Source organism: Cuculus canorus, chromosome 7, assembly GCF_017976375.1.
Source record: "Cuculus canorus isolate bCucCan1 chromosome 7, bCucCan1.pri, whole genome shotgun sequence".
NCBI lineage: Eukaryota > Metazoa > Chordata > Aves > Cuculiformes > Cuculidae > Cuculus > Cuculus canorus.
This window is the reverse complement of record NC_071407.1, coordinates 34,134,070-34,150,940: the sequence shown is the minus strand read 5'-3', so window position 1 is coordinate 34,150,940 and position 16,871 is coordinate 34,134,070. Positions and strand designations below refer to the sequence as shown.

The following is a 16,871-nucleotide window of genomic DNA, read 5'->3' as shown; positions in this document are numbered from 1 at the left end:
GTTATAGCCTCCGAGTTCAGATCTTGCACCTGGTATAAATTATGCACAAACGGGCTTCTTTTGAAGCTCGGTGCTTTATGCTGGGCAAGGAGAAAAACAAACTAATAGAACAACAGAAAGAAGGTTTCAGTTGCAAGATTTTTTTTGCTGTACAAAGAGGAACAGAAATGCAGGTTAAATGGAGTTCACAGGAACCTAATCTTTAATTAATCGTTGGAACAAACGCCTGACCTCACACATCCTTCACAGTTAAAACTCAACATTCCTGAAGGGAGCTTTGCTGCCTAATCCAAAGCTCTCCCCATTTTTAACCAAATACACAATCTCATTTCAGTTCACTCTCTCAAAGCGTTGAACAAACAGGAATTATTCAGAAGGTTTCTTTAGAAGACAAGCCTTAAAAGCACACGATGTAGCGTGGTGTTGTGCTGAGCATCTGGCCTGATCTAGTCACCAGAAATGAAGTCTGTTTAGCTGTTGGGAGTCCTGAAAGTTCACTATAGGATTTGGAAGAACAGATATCGTTGGTTCTGGGAACTCCTGAACAGATAGGAAATGTATTTACATTGTACTACACAGCTTTTAAGTGTTCTGGGATATCTTCAGAGGAGAGAGTGCTTTCCAAACCACAGAACCAACCACAGGGCTGTGGTGAAAAACCTCTGATCCCTCTTATTTCTGGGCCTCCTTAAGTGCAGACCCACTCCTACCCGTCTGCTGAGCTTTCTCTAGGACCTCAGTGAATTCGGGGTGTTCCTCTGCTCACGATTGTGGTTACAAGGGACACGCAGCCCCACATGTCCCCCAGTTTTGCCTGTGCCGCAGGTAACTTCTAACACCCGCTTCAGACCAACATTGGAAGGATACAACATGATTATTCTACCTGAAAAGAAGTCATTTTGGATACTGGTTTAGCCCACAATCCTTTAAATTACAAGTAAACCAAGTTTGATGAGTCAATCCTTGCCTTAAAAAAATTTGCTTAATAAAGCATATGGGAGGGGGTGAGGGGATCATATATCACCGCCTTCTACTCAAATATAAAGCTAAAAGCTAGTAGGAAAAATTAACTTTCAAATTATGAGTCCACGGTAGAAGCGCCCCGAAATCATACACAGAAATACCGCACAGCACAGTCTGCTGGGAACCGATTCACTGAGAAGCCACAGGCCACCTTCAGACCACAGGCAAAACTGCATTAATGATCTGCCAGCAGAAAAGAAACTCCTACCGGCTGACTAGATGACTGTTTAGCGAAACAGAAACAGCGCACCCGCACGTGCAGAGACTCTCTCTCTTACTCTGTATGCGTGCGGGGAGCTCGTCTAGGTTTGAGTTGTGCTGCCTCTTGTCCCCAGGACGTGGCCCATTTGTTTGTGGTCAGCAAACAGAAAACAGCGGTCAGTAAATTCTGCAAGTTGGAGAATTCACAAAGCATGCACCTTCTTGCTTGCGCATGCTTCCCACTCACTCTCTTCAAGCTAATGTCATTTCCCCCGCCTATTTTCCAGAAGAATCCAGTTATTTTGACTATTCCCTTCAATGCCCTCTGTGGCTTTAAGCACCTCCCCATGAAGTTGGCAGGGCCAAGACCACTGGTGCAAGGAGCAGCGCGCTCCAGCACACCCTGTCACCTTGCCACTTCACTTCCCCGTCTCCGCTAGCATTTCCGATTGTCATCTCTTAACATAGGGCCGGAACACATGCTCAGACAACACTGTATCTGCCCTACGTTCTGGTTCACAACCTGTCTAGAGACACCAGAAACACACTCTGCACACGTTTTGGGTCAGAAATGCAGCCTGGTCTGCCATAAGGAGCAAAGAGGTGGCTGAATGAGAAGGCGGCAAAGATAACAGGTTGTGTAAGAGCAGGAACACTGCCCGATCAGCAGGTACTTACTGACAATCAGGACAGCTTCAGTAGAGAAGTCAGCAATCCATAGCCCACAGCCAGATTTTGAGCAGCGCCTCAGCAGCACTGGGATCTGCAGCGGTTTCGGAGAGGTCTGTCCTTGCAGCTCCTGCTAAAACAGCACCTGGGCTCCCTGGCCACCACAAAGCAGGAAGCCATCCATGGCTTCCCAAGCCTTTGAGCTGTATCTGTCCAACTGTTTGGAGCATTGGAGCACAGCACCTCTAACCTGTGAATTCCCTACAGTGCATTCACTGCTGGGTATCTGCTCCCACCACAAGCAAGAAAGTTTCTTGCTCTTGGTTCTGGCAATTCCATCGCTCCTGTGTTTCTACAGAAAACACTCTCACAACTATTGAGGGTTGGAACTAGATGATCTTTAAGGTCCCTTCCAACCCTAACTATTCTATGATTCTATTTCTTTTGGCCAAAGTAGCAATGTTTATCATCTCTTAGTAAAACACAAGGAAACAGAACTCTAAGGACTCCAGAAAAACATTTAGCCAAGCTAGTCCATTTATTGAGGCTCTATCAACAAGGTTTTGATTAACAGGGGGTGTGGGGGGGAAACACTGAGTAATATACAAAATAAATATTGAAAATAACAATATAGAGTTCCCTTCATACGGATAAAGATTTCTGGAGACAAAGGTTAGAGGAGAGAGAAGAGAGAATATATTCTAGGAAAAACGCACCTTGGGATTTTTAGAAAAAATTTCCTAGAGAAACAGATTTTTTTAAAAAGAAACAATTTTCATACAGCATTACGTTTAGAACTATATGCTGAAGGAAAAAAAACGTACGTGAGGAAAGGTTTATATTTACATACAGGACAAACAATACAAAGCATTAGCTGGATGTTCACTTTAAAGTTTACACCATTAGTGAGTGAGCTACTGAGCTCTGGGTTTTTTAGAGTTATACTACTGCAGGCTGGAGGTGGAAGGCCGAGCTGCAGGCAGCTTCGTCTGTCAGTGTGGAAGCTGTCGAGCAGCATCGGGTTTGGCAGATATCATTTTAATAGTGCACATTTCCTTCAAGACGAGTATTTATATGAATGGGCACAGCTTTGCCCTCAGCCTCTCCATTCTTGTTGGAAGAAGACCCACCATCTCCTTACTGAGTTCTAGTTCAGTTTCAACGGCATGGACGGCATCGGGGTACTTCTCACAATAGTCTACCAGAAATGTGTAATATTCCAATGATGTCTGCATATTTTCCAGTTGCTTTTTGCTATCTGAAGTAATGAGCTTACCATAGAGTCGTGCAATATGAAATTTAGCCACCATTGCAGGACGAAGAACATCTTCCTCGAGCTTTTCGGGAAAAACCTTATCTGGGTTCCTCAGAGAATCTAAGAAGAGTTCGTAATATTTGATTGCTAACTGAGCCAGAGAATTAATCTTTTTAATGGTGTGGGAGTCTAGCTCCTCTAACCTGTTACCAATAGCTACCTTTAAATCCATCATTTCATAATAGGTGTCGGCCAGTTCAAACTGAAGCTGCCGACTGATCAGCAGATAGTACTGTGGGTTCAAGTCTGCATATAAAGGCTCCAGCATGTCTATCCTACGCTTGTGCATTTTGCAGCGTCTCTCATAGTCCTCTTCAAAGAAAGCAAGGACCTTAAACAAAGCACTGTGGTCCTGAACAATTTCGATATGGTCAGTAACATAACCATCAACCTGAAAGAACTCTTTTGCTTCCTGAACGTAGTTCTGACCAACCAGAAATATTTCTCTGGCTTCTTGAAAATCTAATGGATATACGCTGCTCACTTTCTCTTCCATGGCCAAGACAGAGTCATATATATCACTCGTCCCAAAAAGAACAGCTTTTTTCCTGCCATTTTCTTTTTCATCCTCCTCTTTTTTCCTTTGGGCTTTAAGTTCCAATTGCCTGTCTGGATCCAGCTCTCCTACGTTATCCTGAAATGACAAAGCACACTAATTAAAACACACTTGGCTTAAGAAGAGTGACTTACACTGAATCACTTCATTTATGAGTTACCTTTGAAATACAGACTAGTTGGCAACAAGACAGAAAAGAGAACAAGTTGACATATTAGATCTTAAGTTCACAAAAATCATGTAAATTACAGTCTTGATTCTGTAATAACTTAGAACTAAGACAACGCAGTATCTTTACCTCGTGTGACAATATAGCCAAAACAATAAATGTAAAGCCCAAAGGCCCTGCATCTGCAAAGCATTTCAGAAAACGCTGTATTTTAATCATTTGAATGAATCATGAAATGAATGAAAGGAACACCCGAATGAACCAAATGCATGAGAACACCAGCACACAAGACGGTTGCATATTAAGATGTTCTCACCAGCAGTTAAATAAGGAGTCATCTGCCAAATAAAGCTGCAAGAAAAACGCAGCAGAGGAAGGGAACTGGTGAAGCTGCTGAACAAGCAGTGCACTGATCACACTACAGAGCTCATCTCCTATCTGTGCTCATTTCTAAGGGTTGCGTTAAAGTCAAAGCCCGCTCTGAGATACCTGCTACATTGCAAGCATCTATTACATTACTCATTGGGCAATTGTTTATCATTTGCTACCAACTACAAATTGATTCCTGTTAAAAATATCAAACTAGACTTTCTTTAATTTAAGCAACAGCAGGTACGGGACAGAGTTTCAGCTACCTCAAGTAATTTCCGAGCACTTTGCAGGAGATTCAGGCAATACTTAATCCAGCATCTTGCAATTTCAGCTTTTCTCTGTCGAAGGTCCTGTTGGTCTTGCTCTGCTTCACCTATTGAGTGGACATGAAAACATAAAGAACTCAAGCACTCCAGCAAGAACTTCAAATGTTACATGCAAAGACTGTTACTTGTAATATAGATAAACATGCATGCATTCTTCAAAAAAACCAGATTATAACATGTTGAAAAAATGATTATCTTTGAGGTCTTTCACTCAAAAGGATTTTCATGTTTTCTTTGTAACAAGAGAAAGAAATCAGGGTAATTTGTTTTCAAAGACTTAGCTGCCTGCCCAGTAATTTCTGAGGATGATCGGGGCATTTGTATTGCTATGGGCCCTAGAATTGCTACCAGAAAAGGGTAACAGAAGCAGGGGAAGCTGCCTTTGGACCATCCACCTGGTACCAACATGAGATGCATTAACTCTACAACTTCTGTGTTTTTCTCCCCCAAGTGGCAGCATTGCTGACGTCTCCAGATAACGTTTTCAGATACCGAATGGATTTCCAAGAGAACTGACTTGCCAGTCTGGAGGCAGAAGCAGTGAGTTAGCTGAGCAGCGAGGGGACCCCAGCATTCCTCCTCACCAAATAACAAGCCAACTTCAGACTCTGATCCGCTGCGTTTACTGCCTTTGATTAGAGCCAATCAAGTTGTTCTTATTAAGAATAGAATTATATAAGAATTGTTGCTAATCTAAGAAAAGGCAGATTTACTAAATATCTTCATGTTTGTTTATATTCCAGTTAACATGATAATATGAACATGCTTCAGAGTGGCCAATTCTGACTTTCTGTAAGTTAGAACTTTCTGCATGACAGCCTTCAAAGTCCACAGCCCAGCTCTCCGCACAGTGAAAAGGAAGGAAAAACAGGATAAATGTTTAGTCACTCCACTGAAACAAACACAAATATCACTACTCTTATTTGGTGTAGGAGGAAGTCAAGATGAAGTGGTTAGCTGACTTGACCAGAAGTCACGCAAGAAATCTATAAAGCATGATTAAAAATGGGACACTGTTCTACCACTTCCAGTCTTGCACCTGAATTTGAGACCATAACTAACTGTGTTTCTGCACACCTACTGAAAACATAACCTAATTTTTTTGCCTACATATCATATTAATGAACTCCAACAACTGTGCAGTCATGTGGCTATGGAAGCCCATAAGTACTGATTCAGAACTATTGAATATTTTCTAACATACTGTTTTCAAACAACTTGACAGATTAGCATAACCTGACTCTTGACAGCCCTGTTTACCTGAAACTAAAAATGGTTTTAGACATCATCCTCAAATTACTTAACAGTTAGAAAGGCAACTGCATAGAGTTCCATATTTTTTGAGCTAAGAGAAATACTAAAGCAATTAAATTAATGTACTGCCATTCAACTTCAATTAAATAAAACTCATTTGTGTCTGTTCAGGTTGTATTTTAACCTGAAATAAAAACATCAGTGGATTAAAAAGCTTGTTTTCCAAACAGAGCAAATCATTAAAAGTTAACCGGTATATTCACTGTTCAAAGTCAGAGTTATGAACTCACACAGGAGCTACTCTGAGTACCTGTTCACTCTCCATGAGCTAAAGCTCTATGGACTTAAAGCTTTTGGTTGCCCAAGACCCAGAAGTAAAAAGCTGTGCTGCAGATAAGCAAAGACTAAGCCTAAACCAGAGGATTTACATTGCATACTGACACCACAGGTCCTTAAAAGTGTTGTTGGTTCTCTAAAAGTTTCTTTTATTGATCTTTGTGCTGAACCACAAAGTTGTCCCTTTGCATCAATACTCAAAACAATAAGGAGGGGAGCTAAACTCTAAAACTACCTGTTCATGAGACTGCAGCATTCAGCTGCAAAAAACAATACAAGTAACTTCTGGATCCATGGTTTTTAAGAGCTGCAGTTTCCCCATTTTAAAACTATTCCAAGGAAGCACCTGTTTGGTTCACTGAATTACTGCTACAATCACAGAGAAGAAGAGGTAAGCTGCATTTTAAGCACACATACAGGAAACATGAGTGACCAGAGACATTGCCGCTACTGAAATGGAGAGTTTAAAACCTTACATTAATTCTGGTCCAATTTCTGAAACACCAGCAAGAATCGCTTGAGTTCTTCCTCACAGGGTTTACTCACAGTTAATCTTAAGCTGTAGCAGCAGCTCTTCAGAAACATTCCACTTTATGGTTAGTTAATAAGATTTTACAGAATTAACGCAGGGATGAGTTTTGTACAAACCGCTAGGCTTCACTTCTAACATCATGTATCAATGACGCTGAATTTTATTCAAAACTTGTATATGAACTTACTGTCTTCAGTGGACGGCACCTGTCCGGCTTGGCTAAAGATGACACTGGCTGCTGCTAAACAGTGTCGGGACTCCATAAAGCATTGCTGAGAGAAACAGAAACAGCAGCATTTATCAGTGGTGAAAACAGCCCAAGCACTGCTCTCAGCTTGGCTAAAGCCCTCACATCGGATAGTAAGGATACCTGAGCACCAGGGAAATGACAGAACCAAGAGGCTCTGAAGCATGTTCCCCTGGACACTGGAAGAAAAGACACATTTTTTTCCATGTCTACTACTGAACACTGTTTTCTAACCAAGCATTTTCTCTCTGCCACAGCCACAAAAGCAAGCCTTGCTTTTAATATCAGATACATACACCGTGAACGTCTTCAATGTTGTGATCACTTCCTTGCAGTAAAGGAAGTGATGTCTTGTGGTAAAGATTGTATCAGGGGTGTTAGTCGGAAGAACCCGGGCACACAAGTCAACACTGAGTCAGATTTAGATTCCTTTACTCATATTGAGCAATGCACCGTGTAATGATTAGGGCATCAAAAAGACAGGAAAACAACAAGTTACTACTGAAACAAACTGTAGCTGGATTAGGTATGGCAAGCGTCTTCTAAGCATCAGAAGAGAGCATCTGAATATTGGAATTTCCTAAATAAAGCTGAAGCATTTTCTAACACAGTAGATTATTTAGAGACAACACAGATCTGCAGATGCTAACAGCTCCCATCTTACACATTCACTTAAACGTTCATGTAAGTTCAAACAAATCTGACGCCCATAATGAGTTACAAAGTACTTATAGGGAACATACAACGTGCAATAGAATCATAGAATAATTTGGGTTGGAAGGGACCTTAAAGATCATCTAGTTCCAACCCCCCTGCCATGAGAAGCGCTATGTCCCACTAGATCAGGCTGCCCAAGGCCCATCCAACCTGGCCTTGAGCACCTCCAGGGATGGGGCAGCCACAGCTTCCCTGGGCAACCTGGGCCAGGGCCTCACCATGAGATTCCTCCTCATGTCTGCTCTAAATGTGCCCCTCTCCAGTTTATACTCATGGCCCTTAGTCCTGTCACTTAATTCCTTTGCAAAAACAGCCCCTCCTCAGCTTTCTTGTAGCCCCTTCAGGTACTGGAAGGTCGCTTTAAGGTCTCCTCAGAGCCTCCTCTTCTCCAGGCTGAACAAACCCAGCTCTCTCAGCCTGTCCTCATATGGGAGATGCTCCAGCCCTCTGATCATCCTTGTAGCCTCCTCTGGACCTGTTCCAACAGTTCCATATCCTCCTTATGCTGGAGATTCCAGAGCTGGACACAGTACTCCAGATGAGGTCTCACCTTGGCCCTCAGATGTTTTTGTTTTAAAACTCTTTATTGCAAAACTTATAATTTAAAATTAAGCAATTATAACCTTAATGCTTTACTTACGAACACCATGTCACCTCACTGCCAATACTGCATTAACTACAGAGCTTTTCTCATGTCTCCACCCCTGCTCAGTTTTCATCAGAACACCACAGGAAAGCCACTACATCCTCTCCAGAAAAAGCTAACAGATGTTTAATGTCAGAAGACAACTCATGCTTTTATAGGAGCGCACTTTTAATTTGACACGAAGCCTTGCCTCAAAGAGCGTTTAAACAGTTGTCTTACTCGACAGTTACATTTACTATATGATTAGAGCAGAAAAGCGTTCAGGATTTTACCTTAGAGAGATAGTACTGTGACAGAGTCGCAGCATTGAGCGCCCACTCGACTGGGTAGTAGCCGCAGTACTCAAGCTGCCGTTTGAGAGTAGTGTGGCAATACTGAGCAGCCTTCTCAATCATCTCCAGGTGCTGGTAAACTTGTGCCAGATAATACAGAGTATGCGTATAGGCTTTTTCAAATCTGGAAAAAGCAACAGTCTCCTTAGATTTCTTTGGGGGTTTCCCCCCCCCCACAAAATATGCCCTCATAAATAAAACTAGTAATACCGATCTAGGTACGCTGCTACATACCCACCTTTTGGATCTTTCTTGGTCCGTGAGTTTTTCTTCTTCTGCCATGAAGTGTTCACTGGGATCTAGGGGTGGATTTCCATCCTGCAAGAGTACACGGTACATCCAGTAAAGCATATTTCTTTTACTCTGTAGCACGGTGCTCCCTCTTCTGGACACAAATGATTTACCATATTCAATCACAAATTCAATAGAACTTCACACATCTACACCTATCTCAGTGTCATACTTCTGGAGCGATGCCACAAAACTCAGGAGATTTAAAGGATTAAAGCCACCATTCCACATAGAATTACGAGGTTTTCAGCTTGCAGGAGACCTCTGCTTGCGTACTTTAAAGTAATTCATGCTGTCTGCACTTGACCTGGATTCTACAGGGCTATAGTTGGGTGCCCCCCTTTTGTACAATAATGTAATGGTTTTTAAAGCATCAGTTTAATGCTAGGCATGCTTTGAAGAGTCTCATTTGCCCAGCCGCACTAATCAGTAACAAGAAAACATTGTGCAGGAAATACCGCAAAGAACCCTGTGCAGAGAGTGCTGAGCAGACCTGCTGTAAGGACTTAGCACTGTGAGACAACTCTCTTTATTCACCAGCTGGTAAGATCAATTACTCAAATATACAAATGAGACACCGGGCAATATCTTTGGAGGATGAAGCTGCTAAACCTTGATGTGGTAGGTCGTGCCTTACAAGTCATTAATGATGCGATCTACTTCACTTAGAAGTGCTTTTTTGGTTTTTAAGAACAAGTTTTATTAGCCTGTGCTTATCTCATTTCCTTTGCAATTGTGAATAATTTTTGCAATTCTCAAACGTTTCAAATGAAGGTGGTTTTCTAAAGGTGGCTTTTTTCCATCACACAGCACATCCTGCAGGATGTTTAACACGTTTGCTAGCAACGCAGCCCAGCGTAGTATGCAACTTACCCAGCCCTTTCCCAACCTCCTTTATTTCTTAGTCCAAGAGAAAGTAAGGCTACAAATAAGAAGCAGTCCAGAGAAATACTTTTCATAAGATAATATGGCTTCAGGCAGGAACAGGTGCAAGGGAAGAGAATGGATTCACTTTATAGGGAAGAAAACATATTCTCATGTTCATATTTCTTCTCATTATGAAACGCTGCAGGGATTTTTGTTGGCTTTTAATAGAAATGTCTTATCTTTAAAGACAAACAAATGAGTCTTAAACAGATAGAGACAAATAAACAATAGTGTTTAACCTACCAGAGGTGTAGATTTTAATTTAATCTTTTAATCTTTAGAGTTTTCTGTTTATACCTCATAATTTTCCACAATGCAAATTTGTATCTCTAAAGGAAACAAGACAGAGGGTTATAAAGTATCACAACCTTACAAAGGTTCTCAAACCTTCCAACAGGATTTGCAGGGTATTCTGGTAAGACTATGACCTGACATTTCTGACATAATCAGAGAAAGTAACTGATATGATGCAGTAAGCAAGACCCTTGTCTTTTTCCTGTACCTGTAGATCTATCCCCACTGATGTCGATCAAGCCTTACACATTTAATCATCTCGATGAAGAGCTCTGCAACTCTCCTCTTCCAGGGAGACTTCCTTAGCCCAAGCTCCAGCTCTTACAGTTTAGCAGCCTCAAATTTCCACTGTTCTGCATTAATTAAAAACACCTTTCCTAAGGCAAGATGTTGTTACAATAACTAATAATGTTTTGAAAAGCATTTAATAATAGATGTGAACTCAAAGCAGTCAGGAGCAGAAAGTAAAAGGATCTTTTAGCTTGACCAAGATCATTTTTCCTGCACTTGCCTTGTTTTTTTGTCTTTTTGGGGGAGGGGACGGACCCCGACCCCACACAATCTGCAGGTTAACTAGACTGAGCTAGTAAACAACTAAATAAATCCACTGCTTCAGGAAAATGCCCCAAACATCAGCAGTTTACCAAAGATTCCCAGACAGAAAGGCCTCCTGACAGCCTAAAAATGGGGAATGTTAAGAAAAGTGCATTCACTTTTCTATGATTCGTGAATGATGAATGTTGACATGGTTGTACAAATCCTAAAGATCCGCAAGGAACAACCGCAAGGAACTCGCATCCTCTTTGTAAAACATAAAGCAGTTCGGCAAGACCACCCATGCCCTGGGTTTTTCTGGGGGGCAGAGAGTGATGCTAATTCTTTGCAGATTACATCAAATAGAGTTCAGTATTTTCAGTTGCTGTAACTCTTAAAAAATCCCCAAAAAACGCAAGTCTTCAGACACAGCTACGTTTGACCATCTAACGCCCTGAAACATAAGTGGCAAATGAAAAAATGTTGGAGGAGGCGGAAAACATGACAAGTGATCCGGTATATGGCCGGGGAGGAATGTGACAAGCGATTCTGACGAGGGCAAACTGAGAGCCCTGTGTGTATTGCACACCCTGGCCAGGCAGCAAAGCCTCAGGACAAACAGATACTCGCCACTACCAACAAAAACTAACTGCTTCAGAAAAAGCCGCAGCAAAAACATGAAGTATGTGGCAGCACTGTTTAATGCACTCAAATATAGGGGAGTGCCAGCTCAACTTCATAATCACTGGAGCAAGCTCCAGGCCTGTTAGAGGTGATGTGGAAGCCAACAACATCACATCTGGCTGGGTATAAACATTGAAGCTGAACATCAGGAATCAACTGGACAGAGGGTCTGTAGAGGCACAGTATCTCCAGTTAGACCAAGAGATTCAGAGGGCAGAAAATAAACACATAAGCTTTCCAGCACAAGTGGATTTTTTTTGGATCCATTACCTCTCCTACCACTGTAGACCAGCAAAGCTACAAAGGTGGGAATATGGCAGTAACCAACCAATAGAGACTAACCTAAGTTTCATGAGGACAATCGGTGCTATAAACCAAGTCTGGGTAAAACCTGAACTGTAATTTCATGAAACTAAGTTCAGTCCAACCTTTATAGCTGTCCTGAGACACAGATACTGCTCCTTTAAGGCCACAAATGTTGTGAGCTCACTTACCAACTGTTCTGGAAGCAAGTCAGTGTAGGAACAGCTTTGCAAAGAGCTTAAGAATAGCACAACGGAGTCTTTGTTGTCACACAGCAGAATCCACAGCTCAAAAGGTTGTTAATATGCATGAGAGGTTTAGCTATTTATAAGACTGTCCTCTTGGACTTGGAATTGAACTACTTGCCTCTAGGCAACACTGTGTGCAGTCACAGGAAACCATGCAAATATTACAGTTTTGTTTCCTTTTCTGACTGAAAGCAGCAGACTGACATTTTACAGCATTTCCAAGAAAGGATTAATAGCAGTCTTAACTAAAAGCCAAATTCTACCTGGCTTCAGTCTTGGATTATTAATTCCAAGAGCTTTAAAAGGACCATTATTTCTAAGCAAAATTATTTTCCCGAATAAGCCCATTTTGAAACAAGCAAGTGATCTTCTGGTTTGCCTCCTCCTATACTAGCAGTACAAATCACATCGCTTTTCAGAAGCATCACAGCAGCCACTAGAAAGGGCAGAAACACAAGCTGCATCAGATGTTTTTCACAGAGACTACTAAAATTGTAAGCAGCTGAAAGTAAGGTCTGTGCAATAGGAATAAAGACAGTACCTCCTTCATGTATTGATTATACAAGGCTTCTGCAGATTCCAAGTAAGTCTGCGCCGTTTTAATTTCATCTCTTTCAGACCACAGGATGCCTAGGTTGTTCTAAAGATGAAAGGAAAACCAAATCAGTTACTTTCCCATTATGCTCCACTTACATTTCACGCTTTCTCCAAACAGTTGCAGCAATGTACACAGCAATATTGCTCCATCCGTGAGCCCACCTTTTACAACAAATACCTCTGATTTTATTAAGAAGACAAAGGCATTAATAACAATTTATGTCTGATGAGCTAATTTAATTCCTCAGCAGTGTTGTTACAAAATCCAATGGGGATAAAAAGAACTTTCAAAAGAATCTGAACACAAATTTGTGCGCCAGCCGTGTGTCTCTCTTAATTCCATGTACTCTTATTTTTATAAGAGAGCACCACGTAGCACGATGTTTATGAACAGAAATACTTCGCCCACGGCCAAGCAGTGGAACGGACCAAATTTAATTAGACAGAAACTGCGATACACAGCCTTATGAAGAAGCTCAGGAATTAGAAGTAGGGCTCCAGAAACAGGCCCGTCAGGAACAGGGAATGCTCCTTCTTTCAAAATAGAAGCCAATGCCATGACAATATATTCTACCCATCCTAGAAGGGAGAAAGTAAGGCCGATGTTGACAACCTCTGCTTCTATCTCAGAAATGTTTCTAATTCAATACGCAAGTCTTTTACAGCCCATGGCACAGAACACCAAGGGTGTCATTGCTGTCATTGCTCTCAGCTGCGTGCCCGAGAACACACCAGACAACAGCAGATCTGTTCACTGTTGGAACACAACACTTCACATGTAGAACACAGAAACTTTATCCTACTGTTTTCCTAAAAGCCCCAAACAGGAAAATCCATGCAAACATTTGTCCAGCAGAGAGAAGTACTCCTCTCCAACACATGGATTCAAAAGCACAGTGGAATACCTGGCCCTCAGTCACAGAAGCAACAACTCCCCAAGAACATACACACTAGGAAGATGCTGTCTTACTTCGATTAGCTGCTCAAGCAATCGCCGATCTTATACGGAGTAACAGATTTGTAGCACTGTACATAAAATGTCACACCAAAGGACAATTAGCAGGTGTAACTTCACGAGTTCTACATTACTCTGTTAACTCGACCAATCTAAGACAAGTCACTATTTAACTAGTGCCTTTCTACATGTACTCACAATTCCTTGACAATATTGCTATGTAACTATTGAAGCAAGAAACAAACAAGAAGGCTGGTAGTGTTTACTATTATTAAACAAGAAATACCTGAAGTGCCACGAACCTCTCTTACCCTCCTTGCAGCCTACTGCAGAAACCACACATTACGGCTCACAGATAATCCCCCACAAGACACAGAACCCGCTTAGAACCCCTCACCACAGACAGAGACTCTCCTCTCTTGACACCTACCAGGGCTCCTCAAAGACCCCCTCACTGCCAGATCCGCTCAGAGGCCACACGCACACACATTGCCCCCTCCCACCTGCCAGGGCCTCTTATTAAAGCTGATCCCACCCCGCACCAGAGCCCCTGAGAGCCCCTCCGAGAGACAGAGCCCCCTCTCCCTGGGCTCCTCAGAAGTCCCCTCTACCCAGACACAGCCCCCTCCTGCCTGCCAGGGCTTCTAAGAGAGCCCTCCACCCCCTTAAAACTGCCAGGGCTCCCCACCACAGACACAGCCCCTCCTTCCTCCCCAGGCCCCTCTGAGCCCCCACCAGATACAGCCCCCTCCCGCCTGCCTCAGCCACTCAGAGTCACCAGCAGACACTGCCCCTCTCCCTGGGCCTCTCAGAGCCCCCCACCAGACACAGCCCCCTCCTACCTGCCAGCATCCCCACCACAAACATTGCCTCTCTCCCTAGATCGTTCACAGCTTCCCCCCCAGCCCCCTCCCCGATACAGCCCCCCTAGCCAGGGCCCTCAGAGCCCCTCACCACAGACACAGCCCCCTCCCACCTGCCAGAGTCTCTCGGAGCTCACCCCTCTCGATACAGCCCCCCCAGCCAGGGCCCTCAGAGCCCCTCACCACAGACGCAGCCCCCTCCAGCCTGCCAGAGTCTCTCGGAACCCTTCCCCCGAGTCTGCCAGAGCCCCCCACAACAGACACTGCCCCTCCTCCTGGGCCCCTGAGAGCCACCTCACTCAGAGTCAGCCCCTTCCCGCCTCTCAGAACCCCTCACCAAAGACTCAGCCCGCTTCCGCCTGCTAGAGCCTCTAAGAGAGCCCCCACACCCCCGCAAACCTGCCAGGGCCCCTCACCACAGACACGGCCCTCCCCGCCTGCCAATACCCCTCAGAGCCCCCCACCAGAGACAGCCCCCTCCCACCTGCTAGAGCCTCTCAACCCACCCAGCCTGCCACAGCCCCCCACCACAGACACTGCCTCTCTCCCCAGGCCCCTCAGAACATCTTCCTTCTCAGACACAGTCCCCTCCCGCCTGCCAAAGCCTCTCAGAGCCCACCACCACAGACACAGCCCCCTCCCACCTGTGAGAGCCTCCCCCCCCCCCCGAAACTGCCCCTCACCTCAGGCCCATCAGAGCCCCCCCCCCCCCCAAAACTCGGCCCCCTCCCGCCTGCCAGAGAAGCTCCGACCCCTTCCGCCCCACAGAGCCCCCTGCCACAAAAACTGCCCCTCTCCCCGGACGCCGCAGAGCCCCCGCACTCAGACTCAGACCCTTCCCTCCTGCCTGGGCCCCTCATTAAAGCCCACGCCAGAGCCGCTCAGAGCTCCCACCTGGGCCTGGATGTAGAGGGAGACGCAGTCCGGGGAGAGGCGGTGGGGCTCCAGGAGCTGCGTGCAGCGCTGCAGGTGCTCCTCACCGGCCGACAGCTCCTCGGTGTCGGTGTGGTTGACGCCCAGCTCGTACTCGAGCACGGCGCGCCTCACGGCCAGAAGCCTCGCCTCGCCGCCCTCCTCGGCTGCGCTCAGCAGCTGCTTCACCTCCTGCAGCAGTGCCCGGGCGCTGTACTTGGAGCGGTACGGCTCGGTCTCCGGGTCCTTGCGCGACTCCACGGACGAGAGGGTGCGGGCGGTGCGGAACTTGTCGCACACAACGGCCCAATCGGCGCCACCGACAGAACCCGCCGCCGCCATTTCGCCCCGCGCCCGCCCCGCCCCGCCCCGCGCGTTGTGTCACGTGACGCTGGGCCGGCCAATCACGGCGGGGCGACCACGCCCCCTCCGCCTGTGCAGTGGCGGCTCTGACCACAACCCCTCGTTGAGGCCACGCCCCCCAAGTCCACGCCCCTTACAGTATCGTGGCTGCCGCGGTGGCCCCGCCCCCACCTCCCTCATGGAGGCCACGCCCTCTCCCCGAGTACCGTTGTGGTCACGCCCCCTTCAAAACTGCCTCATAGTCCATGCCCCTCCGTTAGCCTCATTGAGGCCACACCCACCCCGCTGACGTCACGCCCCACCACATCATGGCTGCCGCCATGGCCACAGCCCCATCCTCATTGAGGCCACACCCCCTCCCACTGGCTATCGCCGTAGCCCGCCCCTCTACCATGATGGCTGCCGCGGGCCCCCCGCCCCTCATCATGGCTGTCACGGTAGCCCCGCCCCATCTCTCATGGAGGCCCCGCCCCTACAGCCTAGTGGCCGCGTCGCTCCGCCCGCCCTCCTTGAGGCCCCATCCTGCCCTCATGGTGGCCACGCTTCCTCCTTCAGCCGGTCACGCCCCTCGCGCCCACCTCACCCTCACAGTTGCCCCGCCCTCTTCACCCTTATTACGGCTACTCTCCCTCAACCGTCATGGCTGACACTCCATAAATAAGGCCCCGCCCCTCTCCCTATATGGCTCTGGCCGTGGCCACGCCCCTGAGGCCACGCCCTCATGGCTGCAGGACTGGCCCCGCCCCATCCTCATTAAGGAGGGCCCCCGCCCTCTGTGACTATCGCGATGGCTACGCCCCCTCTGCCCTCATGGCTGCCACAGTGGACCCGTCCCCGCCCTTACTGGGGACTCAACCCCCTCCGCCTGCCCTCTTTGAGGCCTCATCGCGCCCTCATGTCGGCCAGGCTGGCTCTTCCCACCGGACGCATCCCCTGCGCCCCCCGACATTCACTGCTGACCCGCCCCTTCCGCTTTCACAGTCGTTGCTTTAGCCCCGCCCCCTCCGCCCTCATGGCTGACGCCAGGGAGGCCACCTGCTTCCCTCCAGCCCTCAAGCCCCGCCCCCTTCCAATCACGCCTTCCTCATATATGGCCGTCGCGGTGGCCACGCCCCCTCGCTGCCCTAGGCCCCACCCCCTCTGAGGCCGCGCCCCCTCTGTCTCCATGACTGCCGCGGCAGCCACGCCCCCTCCGCCGTCATGGC

At 46.3% G+C, this 16,871-nt stretch overlaps 1 protein-coding gene across 1 annotated transcript; it reads right to left on the bottom strand.

The window, feature by feature from the left end:
• Window positions 1–2,414: 2,414 nt before the first annotated feature.
• On the bottom strand, window positions 2,415–15,665 carry KIFBP (kinesin family binding protein). Its single transcript, XM_009565252.2, has 7 exons — window positions 15,286–15,665; window positions 12,518–12,616; window positions 8,934–9,013; window positions 8,636–8,819; window positions 6,941–7,025; window positions 4,569–4,678; window positions 2,415–3,842 (listed from the first exon to the last, which is right to left on the bottom strand). The coding sequence occupies exons 1-7, from the start codon at window positions 15,643–15,645 to the stop codon at window positions 2,964–2,966; spliced, it is 1,797 nt and encodes a 598-aa protein (XP_009563547.1). The 5' UTR covers window positions 15,646–15,665; the 3' UTR covers window positions 2,415–2,963.
• Window positions 15,666–16,871: the final 1,206 nt, after the last annotated feature.